The sequence below is a fragment of the Eulemur rufifrons genome, chromosome 11, assembly GCF_041146395.1.
Source record: "Eulemur rufifrons isolate Redbay chromosome 11, OSU_ERuf_1, whole genome shotgun sequence".
Taxonomy (NCBI): Eukaryota; Metazoa; Chordata; class Mammalia; order Primates; family Lemuridae; genus Eulemur; species Eulemur rufifrons.
This window is the reverse complement of record NC_090993.1, coordinates 13,437,264-13,452,028: the sequence shown is the minus strand read 5'-3', so window position 1 is coordinate 13,452,028 and position 14,765 is coordinate 13,437,264. Positions and strand designations below refer to the sequence as shown.

At 53.6% G+C, this 14,765-nt stretch overlaps 1 protein-coding gene across 1 annotated transcript in view; it reads left to right on the top strand.

Annotated features, from left to right (window-relative positions):
- The first annotated feature begins 552 nt into the window (after nt 1–552).
- GALNT2 (polypeptide N-acetylgalactosaminyltransferase 2) overlaps nt 553–14,765 on the top strand; it is a 192,442-nt gene continuing 178,229 nt past the window's right edge. The window contains exon 1 of the mRNA XM_069484577.1: nt 553–790. Within this exon, the coding sequence (XP_069340678.1) occupies nt 665–790 (126 nt within the window). The 5' untranslated portion in view covers nt 553–664. The remainder of the gene's footprint in view (nt 791–14,765) is intronic.

Here is a 14,765-nt window from a genome sequence, read left to right as displayed (position 1 = left end):
GGGATGTTTTGTTGCAAGATTAGCAACAAAACTGCAGCAAAGTCCAGGAGGGGGTTTGCACCAAAAAAGTCAGGCCCGTTGGCCAATAAGAGAGCTTGCTAAGGGTCTGAGGTGGTCCCAAAGACCAAGGACTGAGGAGGTGACAATGCGGGCAGGAAAGGGCTGAAGCACCCAGTGCCCCAGTAACCGAGAGTCCCCGGGTGCGTGTGCACGCCTGTGTGCGCACGTGTGCGCGCGCTCCTCCGCGTCCCGGGGCAGCCACCTGTCACTCACGGGGGAGGGGACGGCCGGCGGCCGGGCGCACGCAGAGGGGCGGGGCGGCGCCCAGGCCCCCGGCGGAGCGCGGCGTGCCGCAGCCATGGAGACGCGGCGGTCCCCTCCCGCGGCCCGCGCCCCGGCCCCCGCAGGCGCCGCCGATTGGTCGCCCTCTGCTCCCTGACCCCCTCGCCGCCTCGAGGCCGCCGCTTCCTGCTCGGGCGCCGCGCGGCGCTGCCGGCCCGGGGCGGAGCTCGGGTGCCCAGCGCGCGCCGCCGCGCAGCAGCCCCGGCGGGAGGAGGAGCCGCCGCCGCGCCCTTCCCCTTCCTGCGCTCCGCCGCCCAGCGCCCGCGGCCGGCCCAGGCAGCACTCGCCAGCAGCGGCCGCGGCCGGCGGCCGAGTCGGGAGAATGCGGCGGCGCTCGCGGATGCTGCTGTGCTTCGCCTTCCTGTGGGTGCTGGGCATCGCCTACTACATGTACTCGGGGGGCGGCTCCGCGCTGGCCGGGGGCGCGGGCGGCGGCGCCGGCAGGAAGGTGAGTGAGCGCCCGCCCGCCCGCCACGGCCCCCGGGCCGCCCCTGCGCGCCCCTGCCCCGCCGGGCCCTCCGTGGGCCCGCCGCTCCCGCGCTCCTGTGCCCGGACCTCCGCTCGGGCCGCCCGCCCCGCCCCGGCCTCCCCGCGGGCGCCCGGGCCGGGGCCGCGCCGGCCCCTCCGCTCGCCCCGGCGCCGGAGAGGGCGGCCGGCGCAGCCTTTCTTCCCTCGCCGCCCGCGACGTCGCCCCTCTCCCTGCTCCGCGTAATTGGGGTCTCGTCCGGCCGCGGGGGTCCTCATCCCCTGCGGTGGGAAGTTTAGGGCTGGGGGTGTTGGCAAACACAAAGCGGGTGGGAGGAGAGAGGCGGCCGCCTTCCCAGCGCGTCGTGTACATCAGGGGAGACGAGTCCAAGTTTCTTTTCAGCCCTTCCACACTAGCGGCTGCAAATCCTCATCCTGTGCCCCTTGTCACTCCGCGGGGGGTGGGCTCCGGGCTTCTGCCACCTTCTCTGCTGCTTGTGTTTAGGGTGCGGGGGCGTAGCCACTCCTGTGCCAAATAAAACCCCGGGCCGGCGTGAACAGGGGCCACCGCGCCCCTGCGCCCGGAGCGAGCCCGGGCATGGCCAGCCCCTCGCGGCCGCTGCGTTACGCTCTGCCCAGCCGGGCCCCAGCCTCGCGCGGGCCGGACGTGGCCTCCTGCGCTTGCATTTCAGTCCCGTTCCCGGTTACACGGATGGGGTCCCTCTTGTGTGGGTGTGTTTCGATCTGCTCCAGGGGCCGCGTGGTTAGGCTGTGGAGAGCGTGTGAGCCTCTGTGCGGTTCCACGGCCTCGTCCCGCACTCCGGACGGCCCCCCGGGTTTCCTGGGGGAATTGCGCCGGGAGAAGCCCGGACGGCGCGGTCCTTCGGCCGTGCGCCCCCGGGGAGAGCAGGGCTTCAGGCGCTGGGCTAGTGCACATGCGGGCCGAAGGGGGTTGTGGTGTTTTGCTGGCTAATCGGCTTTGAGAACAGAGTTATCTTTTCCAAAAATCCCATAACCCTCATTCCTGTGATGTTTAGTGTCACCGCAAGCCCAGGAAATTGTGAGTTAGTGGAGGTGGAGCACGGGTTAGGTTGGACAAGGGTATGGTGTCCCGGAACAACCCAAACGGTACTGACTACACGGACAGACTTTAGCCTTGAAGTCAGACCGCCAAGTGTCCATGCTGAGATTTGGCTGCTTTAGAGGTTTCCTTCATTGCTTCATTCATTCATCCCAGCTGAAGGTATTAGGTGGAGTTGGTGTCTTACTTGGCTTTTGGTGTATTTCATGGATTTGCTTTATCTAGAGGGCAGAAATGAAAACAGCCTTTCCATGTGCTGAATTGGCCTACCTTGCATCTGAGCTGACTTGGTACTCTCGGCCCTGTTTTTTTTTTTTTGAAATTGTATGTGTAGTGAAGACCTCGTTTATTCCTGAACAGTGAAGAGCATGCAGCCAGTGGAAGCAGTGCAGCCCTTTGAAAACTGTGGTCATGTTAAACTGGAAGGATTTTTAAAACTTTGCTTCCCAGTATGCTGCGCCTTGGCTATGCCACATAGCCCGGTGTGCTGGTGAGACCTGGCGAAGCTTTTTGCTTTTTATGCAAAGAGGACCAAACACATCCACCAGCCTTGGTGCTTCTCCTTCGTTGGCCTGTCACTTTCATCGGTACAGGTGACGAGAAACAGCAAGTGTGTATTCGCTTCCCAGGCACTGGTTTCTCACTCTGGTGGGCTTCAGTTGTTAGTTGCTTTAAGGCACCCGTCCCAACTTTTTTGGCACCAGGGTCCAGTTTCGTGGAAGACAATTTTTCCACGGTTGGTGGGGGAAGGGAGGCGGGCGCTCAGGCCAAAAATCAGGGGGAAAATGCAAGCAATGGGGAGCAGCTGTAAATACAGATGAAGCTGCTCTCTCACCTCCTGCTGTGCGGCCCGGTTCCTAAGTTTCATGGAAGACAGTTTTTCCACAGACGGAGCGGATGGGGGCGGTGGAGCAGGGATGCTGTGAGGGTCGGTTCCTAACAGGGCTGGCCGGGGACCAGGCTGAGCCCCGGGGGCTGGGAGCCACAGCGTTACGGGGTCTTCCATGTTGAAGTCTTCAGACACCTCTGAAATATGATTCTTAGTTAAAAAAAATCCGAGAATTCCTTGTGGCCTGGTGGCCATGCTGACACCATGTAGAAAAAGTGGGGGGAAACGAGCAATTATACAAGGATTGGTTATTTGGGATTCTATTCTTTCTGTCAACGAACCATAAAATTTAATCCTAGGCCTTGGAATGATTTAGTGATTTGTCGGTTGAGGACGAGGTATATTTGGAATTGCAGTAGAAGACTCATTAACTTAGAGCTGTGGACCCCAAGACAAGAGGGGAAGCCCTAAGACAGCTCCTGGAGGGGAGGTGGAACCCTGTTGTCCTCGGTCGCTGTCCTGTAGGAAAACCGGGTAGTCTTCTCCCTTCTGAATTGTCCCAGGGGGTTTAGACCTTAGAAGCCTCTCCAAATTTAGTTCATCCTCATGATAAAAGAAAATATGTGGTTTGTTTAGCTTGTAAAGTGTGGATGTGAAAAAGATAGCAGGCCAAGCATGGAAGAACGGAATTTAAATGCTACCTGTAGTTTTTTTTTCCCCCCCCCGAGATAAGTGGGTTTATATTTCTTCTCTTGTTTTATACTGTTCAAGTCAGGGCACTTGTTCCGTGTTGAGCCAGTTTCTCCACTGCCTGACGTTTCGCAGGGTGCCAGGCTGCAGTGGCGGGCTTTGGGGGGAGTCTGACTGGGATTTCTGCTGCTTCAGCAGCCCAAGCCGGGCTCGTCATTGTGTGCCCTGCCTGTTAAATAACTCATCGCAGAACTGTTATTCTCCATTCGGCAAAACCCAGAAAGCCAGCTCACCTCCGACTGCAGTCACTAAGCTGAGCAGGAGTGAGTGCTGCAGACCAAGCCCAGGCGCTGCTGCACAGCTCGGGGCTGAGGTTCAGGATGTGTGTGTTAAAGCAATTTATGCATGATGTTGTTTAAAATTACATTTCATTTACATTTCTATTGGTACCCCTCCCCCCATAGTTTGCTCCTTCCCCCTAAATGGACGATTTGCACTTCAAGGATGCCTTTCCTTTGAGCATCTCAAATGCTTTAAAATTTCCATCACGTTGAGTCTCCCCTGGGCCCTGGTATGTTGGCAGTGGATGGAGCCTCAGACAAGAGGACGGGATTTCTGTTGAAATGAAGCTGCCTCTGGGTGAAGTGTGGCTGTCTAGGACGGAAAGGGAAGGGTTTTCCAGTATGTGAAGAGTGATCTCTGCTGCAAGCGTGTGTGGAGCCCAAGACCCTGTCCTGGCCTGTCCCCCCCCCCCCCCCCCCCCCCCCCCCCCCCCGGTGCGTGGAGGTAAGAGAACCCTGAGGGCCATGGCCCTGGCCCTGGCCTCGTCACCCTTTTTTGATGAGCTGGCACAGATGCCGCAGTGCTGGCCTGGGGGTCCAGGGGTGGGGACTTCGGGCAGGATCTTGTCGGGAGCATGGGGAGGGTGCGGGGGAGGGTGCAGGTCGCTTGCCGGAATGGCGAAGACCCTCGTGGCTGGAACATGGTGCTCACATGGGGCCACATCAGGGTGTAGAATTGGAGGAATTTGGAACTCAGTTGTAGAAAGCTTCAAATGCCAGACTGACTTACATACTGGTCCCTAATGTGGTTGATCACAGGGAACCAGGAACGTTCTGAGCTGGGCAGTCAGCACCCAAACGGAGGGAAATGCCCCAGATCCACGTCTTGGCACTGAGACCCTCTGCCTCTTTCTGCTTAGTGATTTACTGACCCTCCTGACCCTCAGTCTCCTCATCTTTATAGTGGGGATAATCATTCTTATCTTGTGGCCTTTTTGGGGAGAATTAAATACTATTAGTAGGTGCTTGCAGATAGTGGGTGTTGAATAACTGGTATCTGGGAAAAAAAAAAAAGAGAAAAGCTTAAGTATCCCCTTGAAAATTCAGTGAACCGGGAATCTTAAATGTCTTCTTGATTTCTGGAAAATTGTTTCCAGAAACAGTTTCTTTCTTTTTTTTTTTTTTTATCCCTCATCCATACTTTTGAGATTGATCTGATTGGTTTGTCTGGAGTTTGTGCTGTGAACCTTGATGTTGCCAAGGACTGGCGTTTTGGAAAGTTGTCCAGACAGCGTGCCCGCTCTCTTGTACCCAGGTGTGGTGTCGGAGTCCCCGCTAGCTAGCACTCAGCAAGAAAGTGGGCACAGGGCGCAGCTTGCGTTGCCGCTGGTTGGACCCCTGGAGTGTCCCTGAGTAGGGATGTCCTGTGGTAGGGAGACGGGCTCTGGCTCGCCCAGCCGCCCTCTGCAGCCCTGCTCCCCTCGTCGCAAGGGATGGCGGCTGGGATGGCTGACGGCGTGTGCGGTTCGGGTTTGAGTGTGGGGCTACCGTGCAGTTTGCGGGCGGCGGATGATCCGCGAGCCTGTCTGTGGATGGACGCGGAGGGGGAGACCCGTGCAACTCTTTGCCGTAATCGGTTTGGAATTTAAAGAAAGTGCATTTGAAACGAGAGTTTGAAGTTGAGGTGGGGAGGACAGTAGCGGGGGAAGAATACTGTATAGCCAGAGACTCTGACAAATGGTGCTGTAATACAAACTTCTCTCTTTAAAGAAAATAAAGTTTCCCTTTTCCGGAGCTGTGTTGTGGCTGCCTCCGGGTGCTCAAGCATAATGGAAACAGATTGTGACTGCTCAGCGGTGCAAAAGTAGCGAGCTCTTCCCTGGACCTTCCAGCAAATAGTGAAAAAGAAGCTGCCGTACCCAGCACCTAGTGGCGTCGACTTGCCCAGGCTCTGGCAGACCTTGGGCTGGGGGCTGGGGGACACCTGGGAAGACGGGAAGGGTGGTGTGGGGGCTTCAGGCCCTCTGTACATCTCTCCAGCCTGGCTCCTGGGGTGGCGGGTCTCCGTTTGGATCAGAGGAAGAGGTGTTTGAGAGGTGGTCAGAACAGTGATTGCAGGGGTGGAGGGGAAGGCATATGTATATTTCCTCATTGCCACTGCTCATGTTCTTCAGATCTTTGCGGGGAGAGAAGTCACTGGGGAAGACGCCAATGTCAGTGGCGTAGCAGGCACGGCTGCTGTCCGGCATAACCTCTGGCAAATCCAGAGGCCACTAGTGGGCCTGGTGGAAGGAGGTGGGGGTGCCGGGAGGCTGCCTGCGGCAGAGACACGGGTGTGAGCGGTTGACTGTGAGGTTCTGGCTGGGGTCCTAGGAGGGAGGGAGGGTTTTCCTGGGAAAAACCTGTGGAGTCTCTTGGCGGGCCCAGCAGAATTCGCCTGGTGAGAAAACAGGCAAACCTGGCCAAGCTTGGCCTCCCTTTTGGTTTTTCTGCTTTTGTCCTTGTGCAGCCTGTCCTGGAAGCTCTGTTTGCTTGGATGATGCTGAGACGTACAAGCTGGACAGGTATTTAGACGGGAACACACCTGTACAGCCAGGCCACGCAGATTTAATAGAGAGGTAGTTCCATGCTGGTTATGAAATACACCACTCTCGAGACCACCGAGTGCCCCCCAGCCCCTGGCTACCCTGGTCCTCCCTTGGGATCCCTGTCCCATGTTCAGCAACTAAAGGGTTGAATCCTGCCACCTTGGGGGCCTCCCGGACCCGCTTCTGTATCCATGTCGTGGTAGTAGTTAACATGCTGATTGTCACCCCTACAAATGTGCCACTTGGCTCGAAGGAGGCCTGGTCTCATTTCCGTGACTGAAAGATCCCCATCGCCTTGGGTAGGTCTTCGATTCTGTGCTGGTGTTGGGAATCCTTGTTCCACTATTGTAGTCTGGGGTCCCTGCCTGTGGACTGCCCTGTTGGTGAGGTTTCTCAGGGAGGAGGGACGTCTTGGCAGTTGCACCCCCATGCCCTCCCGTGGGGTTCAGGAAGGGCTGGGCCTGGCCAGGCTCTCTCCTCCCTGGAGAATGACGTTGAATGCATTGGCGTGTGCTCAGCACCTGTGTTGTCAGAGCGGAACTTGACCATGTTCTTTAACCGTGTGAAAGATTCCCTGACCTGTGGCTGGGTGCTCGATCTTAAAGCTTAACCCCAGGTGTGGAGGCACCGGAACTGCTGTCTTTAGTTTACCTGTCCAGTCAGGAAAGCCTCCCGCATCCTTCTCCTTTGTAGACCATGTGTTCATTTCTAGGAAATAAAAAAAAAAAACAAAACAAAAAAACAGGTTTAAGGCACTACCGTGTCTTCCCTGGTGGAGCCCGTCTCCTGTTGCAGGGCTCCCGCCCCAGCGAGGCAGGTGGCGCTGTGCTCCTGCCTGGCCCCTGCCTCCCGCAGCACCGGGCGCCACGCTTGGCACCTCTGCGCCCAGCCAAGTGCAGCAGTAGTGTGGCCCCAGAGGCAGGGGTCATCCTGCACGGAGTGGATTTCCTCGCATGCCAAAATGTAGACAGCAGTGACTCATCAGGGCTGGATTTTGAAAAAAACAAAAACTGTCACATAGATTCTCACTTAGGAGCTCACATTTAAAAAGCTTACCCAGGCTTTGGGAGTGTGTGAGCCCTGTGTCTTACTGAGGCCAGCTGTCAGGAAGACGCAGTTGAGGGGTGACTGCCTGGGGGTTGGGAAATGGGCCGATCCCTCATAGCTCGGGCTGCCCGCCTGCCCTGGTGAACTGTCCCTTCCGGCCCTGCCTTCTGGGAGCTCCCCATGGAGCAGGGAGTCTCTCCCAGGCCACTCTCGCTGGCCACCTGGTCCTGCCAGGGCCAGCAGGTTCCTGTCCCTACCTCCAACAGAGGAGGAGTGGCCAGGAGGGAAGGGGGTGGAGTTCTGAATTTGCAGAGCCCAAATCAGGACACGTGTTTGGGTGGGGACGAAGGTACTTGGGGGCACGGGTTGCTCTTACTCAGGGTTTCTCACTTCTGGCACTGTGGACATTTTGGGCTGGATAATTTTTTGTTGTGGAAGGTTGCCCTCTGCCCTGTAGGATGTCTGGCAGCTTCCTGGCCTCGACCCACCGCATGCCGGTAGCACCCCTTCCCCTAGCCCTGCCAAGCTGTAACAGCTGGAAATGTCTGCGGACATTGCCATGTGGGGGGAGGGGGCGTAGGCCGGTGGGCAGAGTCACCCTCCGTGAGAACCACTGCCATGGTCACTGTTCCCTGTGATGTCATGTCTTTTCCCTGTGCTTTTGAGGAGGGCTGATGTGACGTTTAACTTTTCGCTTTCATAGCACCCGCTGCGGGCCAGGCACGTTCCCTTTTACCCCTCGTGGCAGCCCTTTTATTTCTCCTATTTTACTGTTGAAGAAATTGAAGCACAGAAAGGTTCAATGACTTTCCTGAGGTCACAGAGCTGGCAGGAGGCAGACCCAGGGTGCCTGGCGAGAGGAATCTCCCCAGGGCCTCCGGAGGCAGTGGGGGTTCGTCTGTGCGCGGGGCCGCGGGTTCTGCCAGCCGGGGTGCGAGATGTGGCTGCTTCTCGCCCTGGGCCTCCTTGGCAGTGCCCTCGCCCTGCTGCATTGTTTCAGAGCGTCCTGGAAGACGTCTGGAGCAGGTGCCCTCACAGGAATGCTCTGATAGTAGTGCTCGTCCGTTTGCTCTTCTCTTCATTTTTACCTTTTGCTCCGTCAAGTTTTTGTTCTTACCCCCCATCCCTTTGCCTGTCCAGAACGGTAGGTCCTCAGCTGCGCTCTGGCAGGAGCAGGAGTGAAAACAGGCTCTGCTCCTTTTCATTCATTCTTGCAGTGAGTATTTCTTGAGCACCTACTGTGTGAGCCTTCTCAAGGAGGAGGGGTGTCTTGGCAGTTGCAGCCCTGTACCCTCGTGAGTGGGTTCTGGAATCGGCCGGGCCTGGCAAGGACCTCTCCTCCCTGGAGAATGACGTTGAATGCATTGGTATGTGCTCACCAGTGCCTGTGTCCTCAGAGTGGAACTTGACCTTGTTCTCTTAACAGTGTGAAGATTGCCTGACCTTTGGCCGTGTGCTTAATCTTCAGGATTAACCCCAGGTATGGGAGTCGCAGGAATGCTATCTTTAGTTCACCTGTCCAGGCACTGCTTGGGTGTTTAGAAGTAAGTACACCAGGGAACATACCAGACACAAAATCCCTGTACTCGTGGAACTTTCATCCTAGTGGGGGCCTGGGGAGAGCTAGACAGTAAGCGTCATAAAGTCAATTACGTAGCCGGGGAAAAGATGCCACGTGATATGGGAAAAAGTAGAGCAGCGTATGGGGACTAGGAACTGGGTGGAGGGGTGAGTTGCAGTGTTAAATTGGTGATCCCATAGGTTCGCGGGGAAGGTGAGTCTCCGTGGCTCGCTTTGCTTCAGAAGTAGCTCCTGGTTTCAGCTGTGCCTCTTTTTTTGGTGATCTCTATACTCCTTGATTTCTTTTGCTAAATAAACAAGCCAGTTTTCCTTCCCGAGGGTTGTTGCCTTTGGTTTTCTAGTGGTGGACATCTTGGGTCATCTGTTCTTGTCCAGCGTGGTCTCCTGGATGACTTTAACATCGTGGCTGAAATGTTATGTAGTGTCTCATGCACCCCCCTCCCCCCCATGTACCTGTGACTGCTTGAGGTGCCAGCGGTTTAATTTGCTGATCGGCTTCTTAGAATACGCTCGTGGAACGATCTCATTTCTTGACTCCTGGGCTGACTTCTAGGAAGCGCCAGGTGGGGTTGGGGAAGCCGTTGGTTGTCAGGCGCGCCATTCAGGAACATGGCGCATTCGTAGAGTGCTCTCCACAAACGTCATCATTTAATGAGAAATCCTCTTGGGCCCGTGAGCACCTGTCCCAGCACAGGATTCCAAGCACGACGTGACCTTGCTGAGTTGCTGTGGGCGGGGGATGGTGGTGGGGTTGTTGATTCACATTTGCAGGAAAACACAGAGGTCAGAAGCCTGCCAGGTACTTGGGCTTTGGAGAGGGAGGTTATTCTTGGCAGTGTGGGTAGCGTTGAGGCTTTGTGATCTGTAGTATTTGTGGAAAATAAAATAGAGCCGTGACTTCATTGGCCACGGCCATTTAGGGAGGTGGGACTGTGGGAAATTGTGGCTCATTCTGGTTCTCAAGTTGAGAGCATGCAGCTGCTCCTCACAGAGGCCACTGGCACTTACGAGGGGCCATCGGAGTTTCTTTGGGGTTGGGTACCATGCCTGCAGTGCATTTCTGGGTAAAACAGCCGGGACATTTACATGGTAGCAAAGAATGGAGGTCTTCAGACTCAAGAGTGGCCATTGAGATTTCTTCATCCTGTAGAGGCCAGTCCAAGGAATGACCTGTTTTCTTCCTGACGCGGTGCTGCCCTAGAAAAATGAAGGGTCTTTAGCTAAATTGCCCTTTGAGCCCTTGAGGAACTGCTGCAAATTAAAGGCCTGCGTTTTGGAGCTGCCTGTAAATTAAGCACTCTATTATCAGGGTCTGGGTAAGTGCAGGTGACTCCCATGTCGGGGGTTTATAGGGCTGCCCTGGATGGTGAGATTGTTGGCTCAGCGTGGGATGCCTTGAAGTCTCGCTGTCCTTGTCCTTCCTGCCGCAGGGGCTTGCCCGTTGACCTAGATCTTGGCTCTGTGACCTTTAAAAGGCCTCCCCTTCGCCTCCCCCTTCCCCTCTTTCCCCTCCCACCTTTGCCCTGCCCCATCCCCTAGGCCGGGGAGTTCACCTAGTTGTGTGTCTTCCTGCCTCACTCTTGATCATCACTGATTTCCCCTGTGTCTGGCACACACCTTTTTCATCAATGCTAAGGGGCCATTATTTGTCAGACATGCGTTATTTTATGGACTACTAGGAGAGAAAAAACACCGTCCACTGAACTGTGACATGATGGTTTTTTACCAGTTAGCGTTCTTATTTTCTGCTTATTGAAGGAGCTGTTTCAGAGCTAGACATCGATTTCTCCATCTATCACTCATGTGCATGGATACAAAGGAAAATATAAGTGAAACTCACAGGATAAGGAATTCCTGAAACTTTGATTTCAGAATCCAAGCACTCTGAGTCACTTTTTGAGTGAAAGTGCCTGTTTTTTCTAACGGAGACATCCATTGTGCCCCCTAGAGAGTGTTGGTCATGTAGCATTTCTTAAAAAAAAAAAAAAAATTAATAAATGCACTAAGAACTATTGGTTCTGGACTCTTATAACAGCTCGGAAATTATGTTTGATTTAGCCAACTTTTGACTCTTCTGGGAATTTTGCCTAACTCTCCAATTCACCATCCATTCCATTCCCACCATGATTTGGTTTCTGGGGATTAAGAGTGCTTCATTGCTGTTTCTGGGATTTTCTTCTAAGCCATTGACATACATCGCACAGATTCCGATGCAGGAACAGGGGCTGGTAATAGTGTGTCAGGGGCGTGGCTTGGCCCACAGCATCTTAGGACGTCACTGATTGTAAGACGCATTCTAACTTCACGTGTTAAACTGGCGAGGGAGAAAAGAGCATCTTCTCATTGACCAGTTACGGCCTTTCCTTTTCTTGTGTCAGATCACAGTCGGCCTTCCTCGTCACTGGTTCCACATCTGGGAATTCAACCAACCACAGATGGAAAATACTCGGAGGAAAAAAAAACCAATAAAATATAAAACACAACAATAAAAAGTAATATGCATTTTAAAAACCAGTACTGTATAACAACTATTTACATAGCAGTTACACTGTAATTTAGAGATGGTTTAAAGTACACAGGAGGATGTGCATAGGTTTCGTGGAAACATTGCATTGTTTTACATAAGGCACTTGAGCACCCTTGGGTTTTGGTATCTTTGGAGTTTCCTGGAACCAATGCCCCGAAGATACTGAGGGACTCACCCACCTTTGTGAGAAACTGGCGGGCCTCACTTGAATGTGTACATCTGCATCTGTTTACTCCCAATTCCTGGAACCCATAGAAACAGAAGTACTTCTGGCTTTTAGTTTTGAGAGATGAGCAGCTGGTGAGCATGAACCCATTCAGAAGCGTTTTCTGTATGCATATGACCGTGCTGAGTGCCAGAGTCTGCAGAGAAACCCTGTCTTCCTTCAAGGATCTTACAATCATAAAACAAACCCACATTTGTTGAGTGAGGGACTTTCTTTTAAAATTAGAGGTAAGTTGAACAAGGTTGGGATAGTAGATGAAATGAAGCCATTCCTATTTTATTAGTGGTGATAATGGCATTGGGGTTATGTTTTTTAAAAATCCTTATTTGGAAATACAAACTAAAGTATTTATGGCCACGGTGATACCACGTCTAGGGGGAACAATTATGGGAGAACAAGATGTGCCAAATGTGCTGTTGAAGTTGACTGATGGGTTCATGGAGTTCATTATGCTGTTTTATTTTTGCATACTTTTGAAAAGTTCATTAAAAATTTTGTTTAAAAAGAAATTTACACACATATGCAGCTTAAATTAATGAACCAGCCAAAAACTAGTATTTTTTTTATAAAGCAACTTTAAAGGATTGTGATTGGGTCAGTCCACAGGCATGCCAGCCTCCCACCTCTTCTGTAGTTTAGGAATATTCCACAGTGATTCCTTTCTTAGGATGCTTTGGAGGTTGCGTAAGATCCTGACTTACCACCTGTGTCACCAGGGGAATGTTGTTACGTTGGTTGCCATTTCTTCTGTAAAGATTATCTAAATTCTTTGAAAATTGCTAATTCTGGGGAACTCTCTAGTGGTGGAGTGTAAGTTAGGTGGTCTGTGAGATCCCTTCGTCCTGTGTAGACTGTGGCTCAGAGACCCTGTTGCCCACCAGAGTTCCCAGGAGATGTTTTATTGTCTCGACTACACCCTCCTCGTTTGCCGAGCATATCTTTGTGTTTAGTCTTTCTGCCAGATTTTTCACTTAGGTGGTTTTGCTTGCTATCATAAGCTACCCATTAGGAGCTACGGATGATTTAGGAAACTGGGTGGGAGACCTCTGATAAATATTTATTATTGGTTTTTTTTTTTGTTTCCCCAACAGGATATTATTGCTAAAGCCTCATACTTTACATTGTATTTGTAAATGAGAGATTTTGGCAAGGCATGATACTGTGTATTTTTTTGTAAGTTGTAGTTCCTGGTGCTTCAGAGTTCCATCAGCCTTGTCACTGAGATGTCCGAAAGGCTTTGGAGCCACTGCTCATGGAACTTGCTTCTCAGCACACCCAGGTTTTCTTCCCGCATTCGCACATCCGGTTTCTGATGGACCCCAAGGTCATTCGCTTGTCCCACCGGTCGCACAATAGCAAAGTAGAGGCTGGAATTTTCATGTGCCTCCAACTACCTACCTACAGTCTGGCTTTGGAGCCAGTCAGGGCTGGCTGTCCTGGTGGTGGAGCTGTAGGCCCTGAACCTTCCAGCGACAAATGGCAGGTTTCTCTCTTGCTGGTGCAGAGCTGCAGCCTCAGGCCTGGAAGGTGCTGATTACTGGGGCCTGTGCTCCCCTTCCTAACCTTCCCTGCAGCTGCTGATGTGGGTGACGAAGACACAGGGAGCCGCGGGGGAGTATAGTCTGGATTCCTGGGTGGTCTCAGCTCCAGGCCCGAGGCCCTTCCCCCTCCAGTGTTTGATGGCGAAGAGATTATCTCCCAGTTTCACGCCTTAATCTCTCGTCACTTGCCTTTGAAAAGTTATACAGGGATTTGGTTTTTAACTCTTTGGCTATATAATTAATTTTTTTAGAAACTCTAATTGACAATTGGTTTTTTCAACATCTTGCCCTGTTACTATCTGAATAGAGCGTGTTATGTGAAAACTTTTCCACGAGGTCTTAATGATTAATAGTAAACGTTCTTTCGGCTTCATTAGTTTGGTTTCTAGCTTGCTTTTGAAGCTGCGGGTGAGTGACCAGCAGAAGACGAATTGATGACCCGGGCGATGCCGCAGCCCCAGCGAGGGCTGAGGACCGAGGACCAGCGCCGTCAGTTGGCAAAGTCTGCGTGTGGTTTGCTGATGGCTCTGGTTAAGACAGTTTCCACCCGGATTGCAGATTAATGGAGACACTGTGTGATGCTGTCAAGGAAGAACAACCGTGTAAAAACCTGGGCGTTTGATTCTGTTGACAGTTACGCGGAAGGACGGCGCAGTGGTCAGGAGCCTGGGCTGTCACGGTAGACCTGGGTTCCAATCCTGCCGTCGCTGCTGCGCGGCCAGGGGACACTGGCCTGCGTTTCCTCGTCTGTGGATGGGTTGGAGGAAACGAGGGGGCGGGTGGAGCCGGTGCAGCGGAGTCGGCGAGGGCTTCTCTCTGCTCGCACAGCCCCGCTCTCCCTTCCTGCGGGCGGCGCTGGGGCCGGCGTTGCCCGTGCTTCTCTGACCCAGAGGGGGCTGCTGGGAGCAGACACACAGGTCAGTGGTGACATCAGGTGTGAGTCAGGTGCCCGGGTCCCTGGCTTTTCCTTCCTCTCTGGTCACTGTCCCTCCTTTGGGCCGTATGGAATCGCCTTGGCTCTGGGAAGGCCGCGGTTTCTTTATTTAAGGTGAAGCTGTGGGTCCCAGTGGGGCGAGTGCCATGTGTGGGCTACATCATGTTTAAGATGCTGTAATTGGTCAGCGCAGTGCCGGTTCCCAGGGGCGCCGTGGAACGAAGCAGGCCTAATGGATTAATGGATGCGACCGAGTGAGCTGATGGGGGTGATTTCATGGGTGTCTGGCTTCAAGTCCCGCCTGTCCTTCTAGTGCCACAGACATTGAGGCAAGTCATCTCCTCCCAAGGCCTCTGGAGCTGCCCCCCGCCCCACCCTGAGACCCCCTGGTGTTCCATTCCTTCCGCAGTGGGCTCCCGTCCTCACCCCGGTGCCGAGCCGGAGGAGAATCTGCTTCAGGTACCTTCTCTGTGTTCTGTGTTTTTTATTTACTCCAGGGAGGGAGTGTGGTGGCTGTCAGAAGAGGGAAGCCTAGACTCAGAGCTCTGCACACATACAAATAGTGGACAGAGCCTAGAAACCTAGCCGTTGTCCCAGCCGATTGATAGTCAGGAAGTCGTATGCACTGGACAT